We start from the raw sequence: 27,905 nt of genomic DNA, 5'->3' as shown, positions 1-27,905 counted from the left end.
AACTGCTTACTTGTATCTTTTGTATTTTTCATATGATTTATTCCTTTCATGTAGTCATCCCCCCAAAAATAAAATCTGTTTGTACTATTAAGGCTAACTGTGACATTAAAAAAGACTAATATGTATCTATTGTTTAATATGATAAGTTACTAGCAACCCTAAACCATTGAATACTGAAGTTTAATGTCATTTTCCAAATCACATTAGAAATGATGTAGTACATTGTGGATGGCACTGCATGGGTATGTATCTTGGTATTCAGTTAGAGTTGAGCTACTACCACCCTCTGGAGCAAATGCCTATTTTTCTATATGCTCTTTAATTTAGTAACTAAAACTTCAAAAAGAATTATGTTAATAGTGAAGTTGGTAGTATGATTGATAAGATTTCTTTGAATTTGCTTTTTCACCTTTTTACTGATCCAAAAGCCTAAAAAAATGTTGGCTAATTATATGCTGTATTTAAAAAGCGAATTTGATGTACTTTAGAACATATTCAATATTCCTTAACGAGTTATCCAATCCGACAGCTATGCAGAAGTATTTCTTTTAAGTTTGATGTGACCTGGCATACCTTCCCAATTTTCGCTCATGATATCTTGACCAGCCGAAATCTATCTATGACATACTTGAGTGTTTTAGGTTACCCAGATTTGGGCCAGCTAAAAGCTCACTTTCCAAGACCCATCGCAATTGGGCACACATGCATTGATGCTCTATCTTGGGACTTAATGTAGGCCAGTCAAAAGCTTTATTTTCTTTTGCAACTGAAATTAGGTCACCCGGGTCAGATCTGAAACACCCAATTGTCTGGTCCAAACTTTCACATCTGAATTTTTACTGGTCAAAAGGCTCTAGATGGGTACAGAGGTATTAGTTCAGTTTAGAGAAGCATCTCTATCAGCTGATTGAAAGCTTTTGAAAGGTGCCTTCAGTGTGTATGGTTTCTTGTTGGTCATATTTCATGTTGATAAGACCTTACAGATGATTAAGAATAGCCAGAGGATATTGGGTAACTAGATCCTGATACTAGTGAAGGGTTCATCAGCATAGGCTCTGTGGGACTATTAAATGTTTACTGGCTCTGATTTGTAACCTGACATAGGAATCAACAAGCCAATTTAACGGCCATCTGAGTTTGTATCCCTGCTCTGCCAGCATTCAAACAAGCTCAGCTATCGACATGCTGAGCATGCAACTCTTGTTACATTGAGCTTCATACAGTATTCTGATCTGCACACTACGAGACAGTACACACACTTTCACTGTACCATAAACATGTAAAATAATAGAATATTGTCAAAATATTGCTTGGAATTTGGAGAATGAATTAATTATTTTCTATTTGGGCAAGAAAATTTAAGTTACAAAAATTTGCTTTTCAAAATTTGGTATATGATGACTGATTTTAGGGTGATTTTTATTACTGGCTTAGATATGTATGTGATATTGTTTGAAAATGCAATTTGGTGTATCATATTTGTATTCATGTAAATGACCAAGCTTGAGAGTTAATTATTAAAAAATTGCATTTTTTTGCACAAAACATTGAAATGTCTTCGGTTTTAAAGATTTTCAGTATTTTCGTTATTTAGGTAATTAGTAATCTGTCATGATTTTAGAAAGCTCTTGAACATTATTGACGTTAAGTGTTATACCCTGAGTCATGCCAATATTTATTTAGAATGATGTTAAAACTTCTCTCAACCTTGATGCAACCCTCTGAAGAAGATCATTCCCAAATTGGTTGGTTAAGGTCCTTGATAAAGACATACAATTTTGAGTCACTGGATCCGCTGTCAAGGCACTAGGTCCACATCTGATACTGATAATCTCTCTCAACGCTGGGCTCCTTGACTAAATTAGCTGTCTGCATAATGCATCGTGTGTAAACACATGCAGTGTTGACCTTGTCTGCTGTGTCTATAGAAACACAGAATGAAGTATGTGGGACTACATAGATTGGCTCATTTGGCTCTTAATTGGTGATGGATTTATCCCTATCTATCCTTGTAGTTTTACTGGAGTAACTGAACTCCTCCTCCTTTCCACTAGAGTAAAGTTCAATATAATAAATCTGCCTTGGAGCTGCTCAAAAAAGGTATTTTCATAGTGATAATAGTAATAAATAAAGCTTAAGTTTTAAAGCGCTTTACTTGAATGATAGTATTCAGGGTATGTTGTCATATTCCTTATCCAAACAGCCACTTTATTTTGCATTCATGAATCATGTTGTGTAGTATTGCTATTGACCCTCCCCTGTAAGCTTAATGTGCATTCATTCATTATTTTCTGTAAGAACAAAATATGTTTATGAGAGCATAATATATCATATCTGTGAGTGCATGATATTTTTGTACCATCAAGCCTGTAATAAAAAATATATACCTCAAATCCTAGGGATATATTTTTTTCGAAATCATTCATATGTATTTTATATAAAAATTCCTACCCTTTAGTTTTTTATTTTCTTAAAAAGTTACCCTTTTTTGTTCATTTGATCTTTTTTAAATGTATGAAACCATGTCATGAATGTAGTCTAAAAGCTTTTGTTTTCATTTTTTTTCTCTGCAGAAAGCAAGACTTGCAAGGATAAGATTAGCCAAAAATGCGAGTGGAAATGCCTTTGTATCGAGGAAGAAAGAGGCGGATAGGCTAGCTCAGGTACGTAAGAAACCCATTACCTTGTTTGGAGGATTGTCGTAAAACTAATGATATTTATTTAGAAGAAGAAGGTGATCGGTGAAAGGAGGAATAATTTTTTTTATGTTTTCAATAGATGTATGATGATGGAAATAATTATCTTGATGTTGATCATTAAGATGACCATTGCCAGAATGATGGCAAAGATAGTGATTATGACCGTGGTGATTATATTAGGATGATGATGATGATAATAGTAATGCTGATATTAACCCGTTCGCGACGGCATAGTAGAATAGGTTCTAACACCCCAAACGAGATTAATCAGCCGGCCATGTCAAGTTCGAACAGCTCCATTGTTCCGTGCGTGCGAGCTGGATCGTTGATTACAAAAGCATGTGTGCGATCCACGATGAGTGAATTGATCGATCGATAGTTTTCGCTCATGCGTAGTTCATTTCCTGTTTTGGCTGCACGGAGTTCAGAGCTCACCTGTCGCTCCAGTGCTATAATTATGTCCGTACAGAGTGACTTCTTTGAGAATGTATTGTTGGTGATGTGGGTTTTGAAGTTCTTCTTTGACTTCTTCTTTTTCGATATTGCTATTATCATAATATTCTCATAATGTTACTATTATCATAATATTCTCCCTTCCTTTCTTCTTCCTTTTCTTCTTTTTCGATCTTCTTATTATTATCAAAATTATTCTCATTTCTTTTCTTCTCATATTCTTCTTTTTCGATATTCTTCTTATCTTATCATCCTCATTTCCTTTCTTCTTTTGTTCGATCTCTGTGTCATCTTTTTGTTCTTATACTTCCTATTTATAGACCCCCCCCTTCTCCCTTGATATAGTCTTGCTTTGTTTCCTCTTGCAAATGAAATCCTCCTTGTTTTTTCTTCCTTTTTATAATGCTCCCTTTTCATTTTCTTCTCCTTCTTCTTCACTGATAATTGTGTAATCCTACACCTCCTCCATCTCCTAAGTTTTCTCTTTCTATTTCCCTTCTATTTATTCTTGTTATGAATTTGCTTGTGCTTCTTTTTTCGCCTTTTTTCTTCGTCGTCTTATCTTCTCTTTATACCTATTCTCATTCTTTTACTCCCGTCGTCCTATTTTGCTTAATTTTGTTCTCTCTGTTTTTCTCTTCATGCAAAATGAAAAAAAATGAAGAATATGATATTTTCTTTTAAAAGTATGCCCCCCCAAACATGAATCTTCAAAATATCTATATATGCATACAGGTAATACTTCCTGAACAAGAAGTCATAATCTTCTCGATTAAAATTTGCAAGGTGGTATACAATTATTATGAAGATTATTTATCATTTATCATCCAATTACTTAAGTTAGCCCACCCCATCCCCCATGATCACCATTATCTTCTCCCTTCATCTTTTTTTCTGTTTCGTCTGCTTTTTTATTTTATCTTTTTCTTTGTCTTATCATTATTATATTCATAATCTTAACCATTGTTGTTATTATTATCAATATTATTATTATTTTTTTTATTATCCGATTGTTATATTTTCTTTTATTATTTGTTATTATCATTGTTAGTGTTGATAGTAATGTTTATATTTGTTATCATTGATATTATGTAAACATTTGAATATTTTACATGTAAAGAATAAAAGGAATTAGTTTAATTCGATTGAAAAATATTATTGTTATTGTCATGAATGCCATCCCCTCTACTCTCTCTAATCCCCTTACCTCTAGTCAACCTCTACTTATATTCTCTCTCTCCTCTATTTTCCCTTCTATTCAATCAGTAGCTTACGCAGGGGGGGGGGAGAGGGTTCAATTTCATACGAGGCGCTTTTAATCGAAAAAAATGTACTACAACACTGCGCAGACAAGTGGGTTATGCTCTCTCTCTCTCTTCTTCATCTCCCGTTCCGTGCCCCCGGCCCTCTCTCTATTTTTTCCCTTCTGAGTATATTCTCGTCATCACAGAAATATGTCCAAACCCGGCCCTCCAAGCCCAACCCATACTAAAAAATAGAACCTACATTAGGATAGGTGCCCGGCATATTCGGCCCATAATCAATTTCAAATGATTTCTAGATTTTATACGTCGTCGAGAAATGTTCAACAAAAACCTCCAAATTATTTCCTTAATTCAAAATCCAACGGAGACGTTGCCATGTATTTGTGTAAAAAATGAATATTATGTATCAAATGATTCTAGTAATTAAAATCGTATTAAAAACAAGACATTCTGCCTTTCTTTCATTATCCAAGAATATACAATAAGTCCCTGCAAACCGTTTTATTTAGGCTTACTCAATTCTCAGTTTATTTCACTAGTTTAGAACGTGTGTGGTTATTTTCTTGACATTTATGTGCAAAGGATTTAATGATCAACAAATGATTAGTAATTCATGGAAAATGGAAGAAAAAATAACTTAAGTATATGTTGGACAATTTAAAATGGAAAAAAATGAGTGTGACCAGAAAGACATTTTCGGTTTTGCTGGTAATCTAGTTGTCAGAGATCGGCGGTGAACCAAGGAATTCTTGGTGGAGGGGACTATAAATGCGCTACTTTTTCTTTACTTTTTTCTGACAAGCAAAGGGGGGGGGAGAAATAGAGGTCAGCAATGAAATCGCAACCCAAGTTACACCATTACTATATTTTATACCCTTTTTTTTTTTATTCTAGTGCATATAATTTATATTCCATCATTTACCCCCCCCCCCCATTTGTTTCGCCACACTCACTGTCAAATTTTCGGACAATATATGATTTGATTAACATTTTAGGAACTTTCCGTTCGAAAATTATTTCCTGCGTTCAGTTTGTTTTAATATCCAATTTCGTCAAGATGAAAAAGGACTCTGAAAATAATAACCTGCATTGCCAAAGTATAATTCTAAAATGTCGTAAGTGTATATAATTTCTCACCCGGTACATTCACCTTTACAGAATTTCGATGTATTAAAATAATTCTTATGTTTTATTTATCCACTTCCTTTTTCCTTGTAGCCAACAATCCATAAGAGCTCCGATGAAAATACAAATATAACGAGTTAATTAGAGAACTGTAAGAGGAAGAGCGTGCTTCAAAAGAGATACATAGAAAGGCCATTCTCGCCTGCCTAAATATCATATTCCAGCTCATATTAAGTGATATATATTATCTCTAATTAATTAATTAATTGTCTTTATTAATCAATTCATGTACTGATTGCTTTATCTCATATTTATCTTTATCAAAGTTGAACGTCTGTTATATTCTATGGAGTACGGCCAAAAATGAAACAAATAACTGAATGGACGTATATGGAATCACAATATGCTTTATGCCGTTTTTCTCGCACCCTTCTAACAAGCAATTAAAAAATTAAACGAGCCGCATGATTATAATGATTAATAATTCATATAATATCCACTAAACATTGTGATCAAGGCGCTCTACTTATTCATTACTCGGCTTACATCATTTGTTCCGTGACAAGCATTATAGGCCTGTTTGCAGACATAAACATAAATATTTTATTTTAAAATAATCTGCTTTTCATTCCCTCTATCTTCTCGAATAATATATCCATGGAATGCATATTTACTCCATGCTCTGGATTCCTATCGCATCACATTTTTTTTTATATGCAGGTCAAACCAAACCACGATAACATACTCAATCAGAATAAAATCAATTGGGGAAACCTTAGATTTTTTTTCGAAAATTCATATGAGATTACTGATATGGATAAAACATGCTTCATATACTTTGTACATCGTAAATAACACATATTAGTCTTCATTAGCATGATTATGCCTATGTCACGGCGTTTATCACTCTTTGGTGTTAAACCAAACTGACAAAGTGTGAATTCATCCGTACATCCTTCCCTTTCAAGTCACTCTTTTACATTGTTAGTAAGTGGCAACTTTATTGACCTTCGCTGGATGCCCTTTTGTGATTTTCAAAGGAAAGGGGGCCATGCCTCCATCAATTACCACATCCGTATCGTTAGAACAAAATAGAGTGTACGTACGATCCGAGGTATTCTCAATAGCCAGCTTATACACTTTTTGTTTAGGATTATAGAAATCGATATCAACTTAAAGTCGTGTACTCTCTTCTAGTTTGATCTAGCTTGATCAGTTCATGAAGTTGAATATTATGACAGCCATTTTCAAGAGGCAAAATAATGCACCTAAATGAAAGAAGAAAACAAAAATCGATGTGTTATAAACTGAAACCATGATTTTTCTTCTTCCTATATTTTATCAACGGCGCCATTTTTTTAAAAAGAAGTGCACACCTAGTTAGCAGTAATGCATGTAGCATTTCCATTTATTTGAAAGCAGGATAAAAGAGCATTGTAGATTAAATGCCTTGCTCATGGGCATAGGTGCCGCGGCCGGGATCGAACCCCGGACTTTTTGAAACCTCACAAGCAATCTTATAAAGTATCGATCGTTTTCGATATATCGTTGATCATATCAGCGCACGCACGCAGCTCTGCGTGCGTTTTGGGTTGTATTTCGCTGCTCCCATTGTTTTCCCTCACTTTTATTGATTACGGTATATACGTGGTTCTGCGAAACTGAAAATTGTTGAAATCAAGCTTCCATCGCGGCAATGCCCACTGTACGCCAATATTGGACTCTCTTCGAAGCATAACTCGTTTTATAATGCTTTATAAACTATAGAAACAAAAGGTAAAAACGTATGACTTTCTGGAATGTGTAGTTTAATTAATGGACATTGTAGTTATAACACAGAAAAGGCAGAAACATAGTATGAAATTGTATTTTTAAAGCCTGCAAATGGATGCGAGTAATAGCCTTTGGGGAACCGACTATATACGGCTCCCGTACATGAATAAGTTTTAGGGAACCGTATATATCCGGCTCCCGTTGGCAACGGGTTAATAGTGATAATGTTGAGGACATTGAGGACTTAGCTGGTGGTGATAGTTATTTTTGGTAATGTTGTTGATGACCTCAGTTACAATGATGCTAATGATGATATTTCTTCTGGTGTAGATAATGATGATATCAAATATATTGATAGTGATGATGTTGGTGAAGATGATGATGACTTGACGGATCCTGTTCAAAGCTGATGATGATGAATCGAACATATTTCACCGTGTTGTCCCTACTCTCGAGGGTCCGCAGAGCAAACATGTCGGGGGGAAAGCTTGACGTATGACCAGCAATGTTTTGGAGAACAAACTCCTCCCTTCTGTTTACCCAAGTGAAATACTCCCCCATGACTCCCGAATCCCCATCCAACACTTCAGCATCAGCTGTATATATTTATTCCTCATCACGTTTACACATTAACCCAAGATCTAGTTTGCATCTCTCTTTCTCCCCAAAGTAACCAACACCCATGAAATCACTGGATAATATACCTGTTTCATGTTTTTATTTCAACATTCAACATGAAGTACGACACATGTTTTTATGGATGTAAATGGAACTTGATATATATGCAGTAGAGGATTATTCATGTCACCAAACTCAGAATACAGTTGTGTGCATTTGTTTTCTAAGGTTTGGCAAGTCCCTTAGCCTGCATATCTATGAGAATCTTGTGTACTGTTGGTGTGTTTGACTCAGGCTACATTATCTGGTTTCCTACCCACCCACGCACTTATGTACATATCCCTTTCTCCATGGAGAGAACAGCTCTGCATGTGTTATTCTCATATCAGGACATCTGTCTCTTCAAATAGTCTCTTTTCCCCTCTGCTTTTTATCTCATTTTATTTTTGCACCAGAGATGCCTGCAAATTCATTTGATTGGTACATTACGCCTGGAGTCATTCATACTGTGTATGCATCATAGAATTAGGCAATATCTAAGAAATTCTGGATTTTCTTAGTATAAAAGTTACAACTATTGCAGTGAAAACTTTGACATTATTCTAAAAAAGCACTTGAATTCATATACTATCTTCATGAATTGAATCCCAATTTTTATATCTTTTAAAAAACAGAATTAATGAATTATGATATACTTACATTGGTTGGTCACTGAACAAAGCCTTTGGGAATTATATAATTCCTGATGCTTGGAGTTATTTATGGAATAATTAAATGACATTTGAAGGATTTTATGAAAATTTTATATTATTTGGGGAGTGGGTGAAATTTTGTTTACTCACATATTTGTTATTCATTTCCCATCTTCAAGTTGAATTTAAGTTCATTGCCAAATAAGAAATAAGTGAATACAACTTAACTAAACTCTGATTTCTACAAATCAAGCACCTAATTTTTGGCCGAGTTAGCACACATATCTCGCGTGAAAGCTACAAAAATGCTTTTATAAAGGTAGCATTTTTAAGATTGGAGGAAAACTGCCATTAAAGATCAATCTCACTAATGTTTCATTTGCCCTGTAGTTAGTGGTCCTTCCTCTCAAGTTCTCATCAGCTAATCCATGTTGACTGTGAAAGGATCTTGTATGATTGGCAGCTATCCTCATCACCAAATTTCTCATTGACATTTTAGCCAAGCAATCCCTGCAAACCCCCCATAACAGTTTTTGCTCCAGAAGTGATGCGTTGGTCTCGGAGGATCATACTTCATAGCCGCTAGCCCTAACTTCCTTTTTCCTCCTCACAGCTGTGCTAAAGATCGCTTATATATCTCCCCCTTCCTGATGGATCCTTCCTGGCGCGACAGCGGGCATTAATAATTTCAGGATCTATGCCTATCAATTATAGATGCTGCATACTGAGCTTGCTCTTTTCAGGATCATGAATGTCGGGGAAAATATGGATTGCCAGATGAAAAGATGTCTTTGCACCAAAGTTAATAGTCAGTTTTACATACAAACAGACATAATTCACATACACACTATTGTTAACTTTTCTTAACTGCAAGCTGAATATTACCTCTCTTTGTTTTATTGCCTTCTGTTGAATGTATTTTAATATGGCACCATAAATATGTTATAAATCAGCTGTATGTTGACAGGTTGTGGCGATATGTTTATAATGTGTAAACACTACTAATGATGATGCTTCTGCACTGAAGTCATTCACAAGAAAACTGTGATAAACACAGTCTCCTGTCAGATCTTTTTTTTAGAAGATATATTTGACATGATGTTATTTTTTTATCAGAAATTCTATTACCACATTGGAAGGAAAGGTTTATTTTTAATTTTAATTGTTCAAAAGACATTGATATGGATAATTCAATGGATGATAAGGTTAAGATACATATTAACACTTCTTATTTTCATTTTACTTTGAATGCATTAAGAATAACAATGGATAAATAAATAAAGAGATTGAAGACTGGTTGTTATTTTGGTTACACTTCGTAATTCCGAAGCTTCTTTATTCCGAAGGTTCGTAATTCCGAAACACATAAATTGCCTATACCTCGATGTTCGTTAATCCGAAAACGAAAAAGGGTTCGTTAATCTGAACATTTGTGGCGTTATTCCGACGGTTTGTTATTCCAAAGGTTCGATAATCCGAAAACGAAATAAGGTTCGTTGTTCCGAAGGTTCGATAATCCGAAAACGAAATAGGGTTCGTTGTTCCGAAGGTTCGTTAATCCGAAAACGAAATAAGGTTTGTTTTTCCGAAGGTTTGTTAATCCGAAAACGAAATAAGGTTCGTTAATCCGAAAACGAAATAAGGTTCGTTAATCCGAAAACAAAATAAGGTTTGTTAATCCGAAAAGAAAATAAGGTTCGTTAATCCGAAAATTGAAAACCGGGGAGGCAGAGGCAAGGGGGGGGGTGGTGGACACTTGCCGTTCAATTGTTATGAGGATGGGAAGGCAAACGAATTTTCGTTTGGGGGGGTAAAGCCAAAAAATGAAACTCATACGTCAAAATGGGCACTTTGGTGATATTTTCACCTTACGATTATCAAAAAAACTTTTTTGAAATGACTTCTTATTATGGCAAAATGTATATCAAGCCTTTATTTTTCAGGAGAGAGTATAATGAGCAAGCGGCTTGGTGAAAAAATCAAAGGTGAAGTTATTAAACTCATTTTGGGGGTCAATTATTCTTTAATTGGCTTTATTGCGAGGTGTTGCGACCGTGAATCACAAGCTAAAACTTTAGGTAATTTCAATCAAAATGGAAATAAGTTTTTAAAAATCCGAGCAGATTTTTGCTGTCACTAAAAAGATGTACATCTAACTAAAGAATTAACACAAGCGCAAAACGCGAGCTTAAACATACTGACCAGAAAAGGAATCTTAAAGAAAGAATTTAGTGACCTCTTTAGGATACATATTTCACCAATCGAATAACTGAGAGTGCGAAGCGCAAGCTGAAAATTTGCAATATTCCAGCCTGAAAACTTTACTTTAAAAAAAGTATTTTATTTCGAAAACATGAAAAACAGCATATTTATTTTTGAAAAAGGATCTTTCCCATTTTGGGAAAAATATGCATTTCCCTGTTTTTTTATTTCATTTTTGGGGTGCAAGTGCGCCCTGCCTCCCTCCCGGCGGATCCAACTTTTGTCTTATGGGGGGGGGCAATTTTTTTTCAGCCATATTTTCTAGATCAGCAGCTTAAAGTTGATTTTTGTTTGTTTTTTTGAAAGGGTAGTCCTAACAGTCAATCATTAGCTTTATACTTATAAAATAAAGTAAATATGTAATAACATGATAAACCCTTTTTAAATAATGCGAGCGCGAGCTATATTTTTTTTTAAATGATGGGCAATATGTTTGTGATCTTCAAAACGAGATGCCTATGTAACTATATAATAACTGCGAGCAAGAAGCGCGAACAGAAATTTTAAATATAAGCTCTGACCTGATTTAAAGGGGACATTTTAAGAACCTTTTGCAGTAAGCCATGAAGACGATGCGTGTTTCAACCAGTGGCGGCGGAACGTATTTTCCTTTGGGGGAGCCAAAAAAGGGGCCAATAGGGGCATTTTGGTGCAAACGGATATTTTCGCCATAAGATTATCATCTGTGTAAAGAGGTTGTGTGTTTTGTAGTAATTAAGTTGAGCAAAAATTTTTAAGTGATCTCTGATTGGTAAGTTATATATTTACATTTCATTTCTGCGAACGTAGCGAGCAGGCGGTTTGGGGGAAAATGTAAAATTCGCCTATTTGGTCAATTACTGTTAAAAGGGCATCTTTGTGAGATGTTGCCAGCGAATCACGTGCTCAAACTTTTGGAAATTTCATGTAGGCCTAAAATTATATTATTGACCCAGGGAAGCCACTTCAGTTCTGAAAACTGTTCTCCCAGCTATTATTATTATTATCCGTGTTTGTTACCAAAATGAATAATTTTCATTTTCGGAAATACGAACCTTATTCAATTTTCGGATTAACGAACCTTATTTCGTTTTCGGATTAACGAACCTTCAGAATTACGAACCTTCAGAAATACGAACCTTCGGAAATACGAACCTTCGGAATAACCGAACCTTCAGAATTATGAAGCTTCGGAATTACGAATGTATGCAGTTATTTTAATGCTAACCATAATCAGTATTCAGATTTTTCACTCAGATTGGTTATTTACAAAGACAGAAAGTAGATGGGATTTCCTGTTTAAATGTTATTTCATTAAGAACATTTGCAGGTGTGATTAAAACATGGACCTGGCCACTGAGGATTATTCTATCATTACTGGGGGTGCTGTTACAAAGGGTCCTCTCATGTTCATAGATGTAAATGACAATTAAGTAAGTGACAATGCCCAGTAACAATAGATAATCCTCCGTCCCCAGGTCCAAGGATTAAAAAGGATATTTCCAAAGCCTTAGCAGGTAATTATATTTCTTAATTCAAATCACTTACTTGATCATTTTACTTAAAATTATGTGGCAATAATGTATGTTTGATATATGAACAGAAACATATTACATTGATATTTTTCCCAGGGTCATAATCTGCTTAATAGTCACCAAAATAGTCACAAAAAGCACCAAAAGCAAGGAAACTTACATGTAGTACCAGAAATTCACTATCTTAAGCCACATTTGTTGTTGATATTGTAACTAATCACCGTATGGAGCAGGACTGTCATAGTAACATTGTTCATGTTCTAATAACATGAATGCTATTTGATACCGTTGAAAGTCTCTGAAAGATGAGTCACAATATGAACCTCTCTTTGAAAAAAAACTTTACGATGTATTTTTATATATCTTGATGTGATTACTTACATGATCATGGTAATATCGTTTCCAGTAAAAGAAAATCACAAAATGGTATGGATTTTAGTGTTCTTAAATTGTCATGCTATGAAATATTTTCCAGAATATCCAAGCTAAACACCTGACATGCGCTAGTAATCTCAAATAGTCTTGTTACATCATGACAAACAAGTCATGTAATGCATTAATTCATCAGCATTCAGTGGCAGCAGCGCACATAAAATGCTAATGGAAGGCTATTGCCTGTCATGGTAGAAAGAGAAAAACGAGCCTGTGAGATGTTTGAATGAGCATTGATGTGATGTCTCAGATAGCGAAAATAGCTTCTGTGTCGTAAAGTATGCTAATTGAGCCATGTCCATGAGTTTGCTTCTTGTAATTTGCAGTGAAGTTTCCCAGCTGATGATGATGATAAAAACAGGAGCTGTTGTGCATACTTGTTGTCATTGTTCCTGATTTACGGTGATAGTTGCTGTCGCAACAATTGCTCCTACCAAAAATCTACACATTGAGCCAAACACAAGCTTAAAAAACTAGAAAAATCTTAATAAAAAATTCTTTGCAATTTGAACTGAAAATCCTATGATAAGCCTTGTCTAAAAATCTTTAGAGAAATTAATGGACCAAATGTCACATAATCCAGTTTAGGAAGTTCCTTGACATTTTCTCCAGAAAAATGACTGTCAATAAAAATTGACCAGTAGTGACCATTCTTACACTCATACCCTTTTTACACAGGATTTTCTTAGCCCCGGACTTTCGCTAACCCCGTACTATCCTTAACCCCGTCCTATTTTATTTCCTTTTCACACATGCCAAATTGTTATTGCTAACACCGCATGAGGAATGCTTGCTTTTCACACACGAAACTCGCTAACCCCGGACTAGTGGTAGCTCATGCTTTAAATACATGTGTCGATCATTCGTAATACAAGTACTTCACTCGTACACTATTTACACACGCTAAAATTTCCTTAACCCCGTACTATAGGTGGGGCTAAATTGCCATTTAGCCCCACCTATAGTACGGGGTTAAGGTTAGCCCACTTTAGTTTTACACTAGCGATCTTAACCCCGTACTATCGCTCTTAGCACCGCAATTGCTGGGATAACCCTGCTTTTTTGCAGGGCCAAATAATCCTGTACTAAAGGTGGTGTTAGCCCACTTCGCAAAAATGCTGTGTAAAAAGAAAGTGGGCTAAGCTTAACCCCATACTATAGGTGGGGCTAAATGGCAATTTAGCCCCACCTATAGTACGGGGTTAAGGGAATTTTAGCGTGTGTAAAAAGGGTATCACATAATTCTGAACCGAAATTCCTTTGACAGCCCATATACCCATATCCTATGTCTCTACATGACAAACTTAAGTTGGGGATAGGATGGTCTCAAGGGTATTTTCCCCCTACCCCATATTCTAGTTCTGTACCAGGGGGATACATTCTTTTTGGGAAAAATAGTTCAGAACCTTGTTTCCTAATTAGCCCCCTGTTACCATAAAAGTTCTAAAAGAACACATCCTTGATAAAAAATGGTACTTGCGCTTTTCGATCTAGACTGCACCTACATGCATTCTATTTGTGTGTAGTACTAACAGTGACATAACACTGTGATTTGTGTGTTATGTGCTCTTTATTAATTAAGAGAGACATATTCAGATAATGGTTTTAAAAATCTTCTTGTCAATTTACAGAGTGGAGTTAGCAGTGATGACATGAATCTTAAGTATAGTCCATATGAAGCCCAACACCATCACTTACTCAGTTGTCTGGAGCGAACAACGGTAAGTTTCATCTCTATAATGCTAATTGAATACAAAATGAATAAATAATGAAACATCATATGTGGTTATCGACTCTTATAGTTGTTTAATACTATCCCATTTACAGATATAAAGCTAGACTTAAATAACAGGTGTTGTACAATTATGTATGAGTGCATTAATGTAAAATATACATGTGTGTGTCAGAGACTGTCAGTAATTCAGGTAAGCTCATCAAATATTACCCAACAGAAATAGAATCATTTACACAATGACATAACCCATAATTGAATCTTCACTAACTGCTACATCACACATAAATTGCTTGCAGGCTGGCTTATCAATGTAATATTCAAAGATAGACTTTGGTACTGAACACATGGATACATCTAAATCTGCTTCAGTAACCATCATTTCTTGCAATCACATGTCTATAAAGGACACACTTCTTGTCTTTGTTTATAATTGTGCTTTACGTTAATATACATGGGTTTACTTGATATTCTGTTTTGGCTTATTCTGCCAATAATCAGTAAGTATTTCTGTGCTTTGTCCGTGATGTTCATCTTGTTCTTATCATGGCTTTCCTAATCACAACATTTTATTTAAAAGATGAATTTTATTATAGGCTGGTGTTTACCATGGTAGTCCATGTCTAGCGGGCATAGGGTACCTGTTCAGACACAGAGAAACCTATGAAAATTCACTAAGCATATTCAAAACATTTTTATAAAGGTCGATGTGAATAATCATGCACTGGGGATCATAAAATCTATATACCCAAATACTGTTTGAATAATATGCATTTTTATATAAGTAATATATGCTTGAATAATGACAGTTTGCCAAACATCATGATATATCAACAATACATGAAGACCATCTTCATTTACATCTTTGAACATGAGAGGACCCTTTTTATTAATTTTTAACTATTCTACTATATCTTATTATTAAACTCATGCTGCCAAATCAATAATGAAATTTTTTTGTCATTTTTGCAAAATGTGTATAGAGTTTTTTTTTGTGGTAGTCTGAATTACTAGTATATGTATGCAATGGGATTTCTGAAGTGATGTATGTAGAAAGAAAAGATGATTATAAACCAGCAGCTGTGTGGAGAGATTAAAATGACTAGAGGCTATAGATTCCACTGATTGCAAATCAGATCCCACATCACAGACTACATATATCATCTTGTGATTGAAATCCGTTTCTGAGGAGGGAAAGAGAGTGTATCTGCAATGTATGCAGTATGTGTAAGGGTGTGTTTGTGTGTGTGAGAGAGATCTATAATCCACCTTTCATTCTTAAAAATGCAAACAAGCAACATGTAAATTTAAATCCAAACATTTTTCTATTTATTTTTATTGAATAGTCTGAATTAAGATTATTTACCATCAAATTAAATGACTGAGTATGCAAAGTGATTTTTTTTAATTATCTTCATCATTGAGTAATATTATCCTTCAAAGGACAAGTCATGTGAAATTAATGAAGATTATCTGATTGATGGATGATAACAATAAGTGAATATTAGACTAAGGTATCAAAGGTTCAATTAGTCTTTTTTTTTAATCCATTAAAATTCATAAAGAATAATAAGTATTTTAAAGCAATAGGTCTTCAAATTCGATCTTTATTCTCCAAAATTATATTTAAAAATACAAAATTTAAATGATACATAGAATGCCATAATACATAACAAAAAAATAGCACAAAATTGAACTAAGAAAAAAAAATGTTTTGCCTACAAAATAGAGAAAAATGGTAATAGTAATTACCACCTGGTATATTGAATACATAGTTCTTAATACTTAATTTAACTTTGCTTTAAACTCTATTATTTTCAAGAAATTGTTTTAAAACTTTGATACAAATTGATGAATAATTGATAACAAGGGATATAACCCAAATTGACTGGACACATTGACTCCAGAATGAATTAAATGAGAAGTCCCTTTGATTATCAAGTGATTTGATTTCAAGACCATGTGCATCATACAGATTCTAATGTCTAGGGTATGATATCATATCATATATGGCACAAAATTTATTTATCATACTGAAATCTTTCAATGTCCAGTGATTGAGTCAGTCATTAAGAATGCATTAAGGATATCAATTAAAGCATTGTGCTTTGATATTCCATTTATTTTCAAGCCTGCTCTGGTGGATTCATGCAAAATGCAGAAGTGAGCCTTTTACCATAAGAGACTCCGGAATTGATGAAGGTCAACAAATTGAGTGATTCTTTGATGTAATATGATTTGATGTATTGATTTAGTTTGTAAAGGTACATTGGTCTTTGGTATATTTGATGTACAGTGTAAGGCTGTGAAGGAGAATGAAAGTTTATTCATAGTTGAAGGGAAAAGATAGTCTGATGCAAGATTTGGAAAAAAATATGCCATTTTGTCCAGACATGCTCATGCAAAAGAGCAAAAGGGATGTTGATGGAAATGTTGGTAAAGAAAGGAAAAGGGAGAAGTTAAAAGACAAAATAGAAACAGGAAATTGAAAATGAGCTAAAATGAAATAGAAGGATTATTTTGTCTCCATTCACCTATAATTTGCATTGTCACCGCTCAATGTGATCAAAGCTACATGTAACTAGGGATATCTGTCTCCAAATTGAAAAATATAATGATGCCTAGGGTAGTGTATACTACTTTTCAAAAGAACTTTGATAGAAAATATAATGTTCTCATGTATCTCACATTCCAGATTAATACCTTTTTTTTTCAGGACCGATCGAAGATAGTTAGCTATATTCATATCCACTCCATTTTGAAGAAAAATGTTTGTGTTTTTAAATGCATGTCTTTCCTTATCCACACATTAATTTATTGAAAAATTTTCAGTATAAATTTTAAGGGAGATAGATTAGTAAGCAAATACACCAAGCAAAAAAAATTTGTCCAAGCATGCTGGTCCCTAACATTAGTGTGACTCCATTATCTAAACATGTATTTTGAAAGATTTGGATGAGAGAGATAGGTCGAGGGAAAATGGAAGAAGACAGAGAAACAGGATTAGAGAGAAGAAGAGAGGGAGAGCAAGAAAAGGGAAGAGGGAGTAGAAAAACAAGAATGCACCAAGAGAATATTGTATAATCTCACTGTGAGATGGATTGATATGAGTAGTGACTTGGCATATAGGGATGACCTTTTATCAATCTACTGTATCTCCTTCTCTGATCTGACTTTGAATAAGTCCTTTCTATTAATATCATGTTAATACCTTTCCACATTCAGCATGATAACTATCTATTCAAAGACATGTTTTCTATAAAATCTTATGCATTTGAAAAAAAGGAAAATTTGTTACTTTTGAATACAATGTTTTATCAGGAATCATAACAATATGATTTTATGTAAGTAATTCTATTTTTTTATATATAATTTTTTCTACAAAGAGTGTGTGGTATATTCATCTTTTTTCAAACTTTAAAATCTGTGCTTCTCATCTTTTGAATATACAATCATTTTTGTATGAATTCAATTGAATTTCAAATATTTATCGATTTAATTTTCATTTTATATAATGAATATTGTTATGAACCACTTTTAATTGTTGAAAAAGTGAGAATATAGAATGAATGGAGTTTTTATGACGTGCATATAAATATGCAGATTTACTACTGAGAGTTTTAAATGATTTTATTTTTGTAAAAGTTACTGTATGAATGCACATGTATTAATACATAATGTACATTGTTTGCAGAATACATGCAGAACACATTATGTGTTTAATTTTTAATGGAGAAAAGTTGAGCATTTGAAAACCGAGAATCTTTGCCCGATACTTAATGTGTGTTACAAAAATAGATTTGAGATATTATGGATAAGCTTACGAAAATGGCTCTTAAGGGGGTTTGAGCAGCTCGGCATCTCCATCTCAAATTGCGGTGTTTTAATACATGTGGAACCGAAGGAAGAGCAGCAATATCGCTGTCAGGGGTGATTTCATCACCAACCTAACGTGCCTGGGATATTCAATGAATTCTCAAAAGTACCCCTGGAGAGAAAAATGGGGAAAATAGGGGGAAATGGCTTATTTCATGCTTGCATATTCCTATTATAGAAACAATTAAACAGTTAAGCATATAGAGTATCAGTATAAACATAGAGAATGTATTGCTACCACTAGGTACAGGAGAATCCAAGTAACACAAGCAATACACAAGCTGTAGAAACAGTTTTAGACTAATTATGATACGAAGTAAAAAATTCTCCAATCAGCAAATATTAAATCAATTATGCTTCCTTTTATAGATGAAGGAAGAAAATTTAGATATTAGGTTGAAACATGGTAGAATATTTGAAGGATGGGAGACTGGTTTTGTGGTTTGGTGGCCACTCTACCCTGGTAACCAGCAATGTCTCGGAGTTGTAGCAAGGGAACCAGAGATTCACATAAGTTGTTGATTGCTTCATGAGTTAGGATGGGCTCGTTGTGTATTTATCTCAATTTGTATTAGAAAATTGATAAGGAAGTCCTGTTCAAGACAGAAATGGAATTGAAAAAGTCTTGTCTTTTGACATTCTGCTAATTTAAGAGTTTATAATAGTCTGAGATGATAAATGAGATATAGAAGCACATGATGAACATTGTGAGAGCTCAAGCTCATGATTAGTGATGATTATATGAAATTGACATTCTTGACTTCAGATTTGCAAATACAAAGCTAAAGACATTTTAATTTACTAATGGATAATTCCCATTTCGGTTTATGATAAGGTTTCTCCAATATTCCTTAGATTTAACTATTTCGTTTAACTTGCGCAAGTGAAAGTGATGTTATTAGTCAAGTGGTTATTTATAGGGAGCTTTCTACAATTAAGCCCAAACTAGGTTGTCTTTACAGCTTTGTTGTAAGAACCGCAACCCTGTTACATGCTAAGCAAATCTGAATGATTGGAATAGCTCAGATTGCATTTTGACACAGCTCTTTAGTGTCTGCTGTCTTGAAAATGAGTACCATTAGATGACCTGACTAATCTGGGGTTCACATCAACAGGGGTTCACCTGTACAATAACATTAGTGTTGAGATAAAAAGACAAGATTGTGATGTTTAGAGGTCACAAGGTTTCTTGGAGCTTATCTACCTTTAATAGACCAGCATTGTGATAATTGAATTCATTTTTAAAGAAGTTAGTTTGCACAATTTCAGAAGTGTAATCATTTTAAAGATCTCTCTCAATTTAATTTGATACAGAGGTTCTTGTTTTTTTTATACCTTTTTAAATCTCTGTCATTCTTGTGTCAAATAATCATATGGAGTTCACAATTTTATAAAATACACATTTTTGAAAGAAACATAAAAATGGAAATGATTTGAAAATACAATATGAGAGTAGAATGTCAATGATCATGTTAAACTGCATCGATTGTGGTCCCTGTAAATGCCAATAATTCATACAATTTTGTATTAATGTTTTTTTATATGATTTTTTTTCATGAAAATCAACATTTATGAAAAAAAGAACATTAATTCACTCGTTGTCGCATCACATTTTCAAAAAGAGTTCCAATCATCTAATGATACCATCTGTTGGGCTTCATCAAGGCCCATTGAAATCAATACTAAAACACTCTCAACTCCCATCCTATTAGATCTAACTCTTAGATTAAACCTTTGCACTCAATGTTGCCATCTGCTTTGCAAAGAAAACTATTGTCTTAGCCCTGATTAATGCTATATGAGTAGGAATGTTGATTATATAAACTGAGTCTTGATTACCTGCACATTGTCTTTTACTGTATTACATCCCACCGCTGCCACCTTATTCACTTCCCTACATTTTTAATGTATAACAATCAATGTTCAACAGATCAGAAAATCCCATATTCAATTAAAATGCATTTTAACATTGTGTGCTATTAATTTTTTTTTTTACAAGTGAACAATGCAAATTTCAAGTTCTTTGATAATTTTGTCTAATACCTTAAACTTAATAACATTTTGAAATCTGAAAGATTGGTTGTATTTCATTTAGGAGAGGGGGAACATGTCAGACATTGTGGAATAACCTCAATGAAAACATCAACAGAGTTGACATTCAGTTATTTTTTTAAAGACAACATTAGTTTAGATTTTTCAAATATGATGATTATGTTATGTCACTTTCAAAAAAATTTGGTTTTAAAAGGGTATCAGACTTTTCTTTGAAAAGGTTTGTGATGTATTGATCTTATTCCTCTTTACAAGTATCCTTTGTTGCAGTGGAACCACTTTATTTGAAATATAATTCAGCTATTTGTATGCTTCTACTCCGTATGGTAATTTCTTTGAAAGCACCTGTTCATTTATTTCATGACTAAGAAGTGATGTGTAAGCCCTATATATGTTTTTTTTTATAGATAATTTAGATCTGATATTTTGTAGAGGAGAATGATATTATATTAACATTAATTGAACTTTTCAGAAAAAAAACTACTCACAGTCTTGTACACACATATTCACATTTTTGACAGAGGGAAAATTAAATTTTGCTCTATGCTTCAAACTGAGATATAGTCAGCTTGTATAGGAACTGTTATCCTTTGATTTCCTGAAACTACGCCTGGTAGAATGGTTAGAATTGATTGTTGTGTGATATTTCCATAGGTACATGACATGTAGTGGGTGAATGCTTTGATAGACAGTACAGCTTCCCCTGATAATCTGACCTTTAAAGTACATATCATCCCAGTGACCTATGCTTGCAGTTAAAATGTTAATTGGAAGAGAGTGGGTGCACTTGGTCAGCTTTCTTCAGTTCTCAACTTATTTTTATTTTCTCCTAATGTATATCTTAATCCTTGTCTCACTCCATCAATCTATCTCTCATTCTTACACTTTCCCTTTTCTTTACTTTTATTATCTCCCGAGATTCCTCTCTCTTCAATTGTACAATCTGGAAGCTTTACATATTCATCATCAATTATTACATCACTATTGCCAACGAGTTTTTGCCATTGCTCATCTTTACTTACTATGATTGTCATAATCTACTAATATTTTATATATCAGATTTTCTCATTTACTTTTCTTCCTCTATATTTGTTATAATTCATTTATTAATTTTCCAATTCATTATATTTTATGTCTTTCATTCCTTACCGTTCCTAGCACTTCTTCTGATGCTCTCATCCTCTCTTTGGATTTAAAGCTGACCAACAATGTCTAACCTAAGTTCTCTGAAAGATTTGATGCCACCTCCCAAATTAAATTTGTGCTCCCCAGAGGAGAAGGCCCTGTTTGTTGATTTTGATTTCTATGTGATATATGCTGGTCACTACCCCCAGAGGGTTGAACAAACTAAATGAGAGTGAATGAGACAGCGATAGAGAATGATAAAGAGAGAGAGGGGGTAAAGAGGTATAAAGAGGGAGAGAGAGAGAGGGAGAGAAAGTGGGGGGTAAGGGATTGATACATGTAGGCGGCAATGAAATTGTTTTTAAAAGCAAGCACCGCCGGTTGAGCAAACTATGATATCTCCAAAAAGAGATATGGCTATACAGGATTTATATTTATAAATATATATATTGGAATGTGATGAGTAAATGATTTATGTAATTTGTCAATTCAGTTTGCAAATGGACAAGAGAATGGAAAGGTGAAGAAAAGTAAAGTGATGGATCTTACATGATAGTGATCAGGTTTAAATGAAAAAAATAATTGCCATTTAGATGTCATAGTAATGTTAGATTTTATACAATTAAATTGGTTTACATATCAGTAGGTGGATACATATTACCTGTTTAGAACTAAATTCTTTAATTTCCATAGATTATGTGCAGTGACCAAAATCTTTATGTTCAAAGGGGGAAAAAAGTAAAAAAAGTCTTAGTTCTATGTCAAGTTCATATATAATTAATAGAGACTTCTTTGCATGTAGGAAATATTTATAATGCAAAATAATATGTACAATCAGATCAATAAAATCCTAGATACTGGAAATCATCTAAAAAATGAAAGGATCATACATTCCATGAGTGGCCTGGTTTGGCTGGCTCCTAGCTCAATTGCATGCAGGGAAAATTAGTAATGTATCAAATGTCTGTTGCCCTTTGAATAAAATTAGATAAAGGCAGAGGCAGAAGAAGGATCAGTAAAGTGCATGCACTTTGTTTACTTGTATTTGGCCAATCGTCTCTCTCACAAAGTTGCTAATCGAAGAGAGTTGGGGTAATTGCTTTTTTAACATAAACATGGTGACTTCCCTCACTACAGTATGCAAGCAAACAATAGATACATGTTTATAAATGTATATCTTTGGGGAGAGACATTATTGTAACCACTGGGTTTATTCAGATTAAAAGATCTTCCATATGTTCAGGAGTAGTGAGAATGTCTAAAAATAACTAAAACTCTTGTCATTCCAAATGAAAATTCTGACACGTTTTGCTCCAGGCATGAGAAAAAGGTTGGGTGACTATTGCAAATGTTGTTACATTTGAGCTAGAGCGCAGCTGGAATACAAAGAAACTTGAAATTTGATTACCGAAAAAAGAAAGAGAGAGAGAGAAAAAAAAATGCCACATTATGTATGGTGTGGAGGAAAAAAGCTGGGCAGTTGATCTGGAATTAAGTTGATTGGTTGGATGTTATTGTAGGGTGTGTGACTGTGACATTGAAACTCGATCTCTCAGAGGAGAGGTGCAGTCATACTCATCTGGAAACACCTTTATTCCTGGACAAGATATATAGTTGAATACCGAATGGCTAATTGTAGTATGGTGTATGTGAATTAAGCCCCTTTGTCAACCTTTTCTGACTATAATGTGCCAGACAGATGAGTGTGAAGGGATTCTCACTTTGTATGCAAGTATGCCAATCCATGAGTGTATGTGTGTGTGTGTTGCCAATGCACCTTGCGTTAAACCTTAATAGCTCTTTCCTAGAATGTAAAGATTATTATAAGTAAAAGGTAACTGTCCACACAAACATACATACATACATACACACATTCATACATACATAAATGTATACATAAATACGTATATGTATATATATATATATTTATTTATTTATGTATGATAATGATAATCCACTTTTAAATAGCACTTAATATATCAGAACGATGTGTCTATGCGCTTAACAGATATATTATTACCCTGGTCATTTGATTCAATCAGTCATTCCAGCACACAATGTGTGCACATCCTCCACTCTCTGGGGAGTATTCCAGTCAGTCACTAGGGAGGTGCTTTTAGTACTGGACAAGCTACAAAGACTTTCACATCCTACCGGGTACCCATTTAGTACCTGAGTTGAGAGTGGCAAAGTGTGGATTAATGCCTTGCCAAAGGACGCATGAACAAGGTGGGATTAGAACACACGACCCTCTGTTTACAAGGCGAGAGTCGGAGTCGGAACCACTGCATCACGCCTCTCCCATATATGTATATATATATATATATATATATACATATATGGGAGAGGCGTGATGTATATATATATATATATATATATATATATATGTATATATATATTTGATTTGTTTCATGTGATTTAGGTACCACTTTGTGTATCCTTAGCCAAAAGGGGGATCATTGTCCTTCTATTGTATGAATACAATTTAACAATATATATTTAATCAGTTCTACTCTTAAGACCATGTTCACATCTACTTTAGATGAGTGGAATACATTACTGTGTGTTTTTAGTTATTTTTACTCATCTTTTAGATAAACTAATGCAAGGATTTCAAAATCTTATGATAGTTGCCAGTGAAAACCACATAGAAAGTACTGCATGAAGCACTCTTGGGTCATACTTGGGTTTGTGCATGTCTTTTTGTTCTTTTATGCATTATAACCTTATGTGCATTTGGAATAATTCCATTGCCAAACTCTAGTTTCCTTCAGTTATATCAATGAAATAAAGATTTATAAGATAAATAATGAAGGCAGGATTTCGTTTGCAAGTAAGGGCAAACTGGTACAAACTTATGAAGTTTTTCCTTATATATTGCATGACTGACCTACTTTTGACATCGGTCAATAGTTACCCAAGTTGCTGTAGTCCCATATGTAGGCTGTAATGTTATGTGCAAGCAATCAAGGGGCCCACACAGAGACACAGTAAGCAAATGATGGACTCTTTAACAGACACACGTCATTGCAATGTAACCCTCTGTGTCTCTCTCCACTCAAACAATGCAGATTTGATTGAGCATAGCTCAAACCACTTTGCTCTCCTAGAATCTACCATTTTCATCAATTTTGTTACTAACTTCCTGCATTGACATAGTATATCAGTGTTTATTTGCCATAGTACTCCTACTCTAGAAATAGGCAACTGCTTAAACTGACAGTGTGGTGCAAAAGAAAAAATACAAGCATGAGATAGAACGATTGCAGATAGGGTTTTTATTTTAATCTAACACATGTTATAAATTCGTCTGACATCCTTTATATCATATTTACCTCAATTTCTTTGGCTTTATTATATATATTATGAAATGTTATACAATGATAGTTATAACATTAAGGAACAACTGAGAGACATACAGAAACATTGTTATGGTATCCAAGTACCTTTGGAAGCAGATAGAGATAATGGATGTTGCGTGATATGCACTTAAAAAAACTAGATATTATTATCATATTTAGTGTAGTGTGCATAAATAAGGATGTAATATTCTATGTACTAAAAAAATAAATAAAGCATTTCAATTGCATTATAAAGAAAAGGGGTTGCAAAAAGGGGTTGTTAGAAATATTCTCACCAGGTAAGACATTGAAACAGCCTCTACAAGAATTGACTATTACTAGTGTAAGATATCATTTCAACTTTTAGAAAAATGTGTCGTACATGTGGAGATGTAACATTTTGAGCCATTTTGATTGGTATTTTACATAGTCCTGTTTATATCCTGTCTGTGAGCTTTTAAATGTCAGAATATTAATGATGTCCAATAAGTTCCCCAGTATAGAGTCAGCATCAATTGCAAGATAAGGAGAGAAATGGAGCTGTTAATTAAGGATACCACTCTAAATAATGAGTTGGAAGAACATGGTGAAGACAGACCAATTTATGATAACCTCTGGCCCTGGGTGACAATGACGCACAAGCCTCTCTTGTTCAGAGGTCAAAATATTGTTTGTTTAATTTGGTCACGGTTTTGATTTATCTTCTATTTAATTGCTTTTGGAACAGCAAGAAAGACAAAGGAAGAAATGGTGAGAGAGGGAGACAGACAGACACCCAGGAAGAGATTGATTTGGAACAGCAAGAAAAATATGGTGTATGTGTGAGAGAGAGTAAGAGCAAAAAAGAAATATTAAATGTTTGAAGGGATAGGATGAAATCAGGAATTTAATCTTTTGAAAATGGTTGAGTCAATCTTTACATTTTAAACTAAATTGCAGATGTAAAGTTGTGTTAGATATCTTTCAAAACTTGTGATTTATTTGAGAAGTTTGAATTCTTAACAGTCCCTTATCTTTGTTCACTAAGAGTTTCAATTTATCTGTTTTTATTCTTTGCTGTATCACAAAGGAGAAAATGAGAGAGAGGGGGAGGGGGAGAGTGATAGAGAGAGAATTTAAATACTTCACAATTTTTCTTATGACATATGGATGCACTTCAACTGTGTTTGCCTAATGCTATTTCACATCAATAAATAAGGTCTGTTTGCAAGTCTAATTTCTGTAATTGGCTCTTTTTGGGCAATATATCAGAAGTTAGTCAATGACTATCATTAAAAGAAAGTTTATTCAAGTGCCCTCTTAAATAGGATGTTTGTATCATTACAATTACAATTTTCATTGTATACCAGGTCCTATTTTGGAGAAAATTGGTATAGTTATCAAAGAGTTTGTATACAATAGTATTCACTATATGATATGTATTAGGTTGATTGAAGGTCTTTTATCTTATTCATATGTTATAAAGATAGTAGACTGATGTGGAAATTGGTTCTTTTCAAATTGAATCTAATAAATAGCATGGGTTCTTTATTCAGGTTACACATGTCGTTACTATTATTTGTTGTTTTTAAGGGTGTTGAAATCGACAGATGATATTGTCATGTATTTTTGTATGCTATTATACATTTCGATAAAGAGGGATGATGATCAAGTTCTGGTAGTAAATGCCAATCTGAACATGATAAGCATTGTTTTAATAAGAGCTAATTTATCTTTCACTCTTGTTCTTGTTCTTTTTTTTCCCTTTGGAATAATCTGCCTCCTTCACATCTATAAATGATTGCAAATAAGTGATGGTGTTCAGATGTACCACATATATACATGTGAACTCATTTAGGTGTTTTGAATTTACAAATGATAAGAAAAATAAACACAGACAACAGTGTAATGTGTAAAAGTAAAATGAATAATGAATAATGTGAAATGCTTTGGGCCTTTAATCCGAGTGCCTTGATCTCTGTTCGACCGAAGCTATTCCGTCGTGATCAATATGCATGCGTATTTCAGTGCATCCTCCATCGGCCAGATGTAACTTGCATTACCTTTGCAGCTAGCACTGTCATCAATACCACTCACCATTAACAATGACCTATCCCAGCATGCACCTAGCACTGCTCATGGTCATCTACAGGCCTGTGGGGTTCCCATACAGCAAAGTCACTCCCACTCAAATTTAATCCAAGTGGATGTTTCAGATCTGTGATCTTCTATTTCCATATGCCTTATGATATATTAATGACTGAATGCATTACTACTATGACCTCTTCATATCTCTTTCAGGGTTGACACCCAGCTGTATCAGCTGTGGGGGGGGGGGGGGAATAAAGGATTTACACAGTATTGGTATAAACCATGGAGATATGTATCTCCTTGGTTAAACCAAGATTTGGCATTCTTAAGTAAGATGTAAAAAATGATTCATGGAGGCCTTGAAGGCTTCTTAGATCTGGTTCCACATCTCTGAGATGGATTCTGAGTTGCATAGACATTTCATCTTCAAGATGAAATCCATTGTTTAATTTGGAGGCCTTTCATTGAGAAAGACTCAATTACATTTTTCCCCATTCTTCCTTGGACAATACATAGTTTTCTATTAATTTATACTGAGTAGTATTCGATAAAGGTGTTTATGTGAATGCACCTTGTTTATACAAGGCCCTATACTCTGTCAAGATGTATACCCATTTAGACTGTTACTCATTAGTGGAAAATGCTACATTAAAAGTGCGGCTCTATACACTAAGTAATTATGAAATTTCTGCAAGTAAGATCAAGTGACCCATCTGCAGAGAGAGAAGCCATAATTGGCTTGGTTTTTATGAAGCGTGTCAATCATATTCATGCACTAGTTGAGTTTTAGGTCATGTAGGTTTTCTTCATGATGACGTAGTCCTTGTGGGGGAGACGTGAATCCTGTTGAGCAGATGACCTTCGTAAACCACCTGA

General features: G+C 34.1%; 1 protein-coding gene across 1 annotated transcript in view; it reads left to right on the top strand.

The window, feature by feature from the left end:
• The window catches only part of LOC121410587 (potassium voltage-gated channel protein Shal-like), a 53,964-nt gene extending 31,615 nt beyond the window's left edge, over nt 1-22,349 (top strand). The window contains exons 3-4 of the mRNA XM_041602769.1: nt 2,574-2,663; nt 14,465-22,349. Coding sequence (XP_041458703.1) covers nt 2,574-2,663; nt 14,465-14,602 — 228 coding nt within the window. The 3' untranslated portion in view covers nt 14,603-22,349. The remainder of the gene's footprint in view (nt 1-2,573; nt 2,664-14,464) is intronic.
• Nucleotides 22,350-27,905: the final 5,556 nt, after the last annotated feature.

The sequence above is a fragment of the Lytechinus variegatus genome, chromosome 3 (genome assembly GCF_018143015.1).
Source record: "Lytechinus variegatus isolate NC3 chromosome 3, Lvar_3.0, whole genome shotgun sequence".
Lineage (NCBI taxonomy): Eukaryota > Metazoa > Echinodermata > Echinoidea > Temnopleuroida > Toxopneustidae > Lytechinus > Lytechinus variegatus.
Note: the sequence above shows the minus strand (reverse complement) of the source record. Positions and strands in the feature narration are given on the sequence as shown.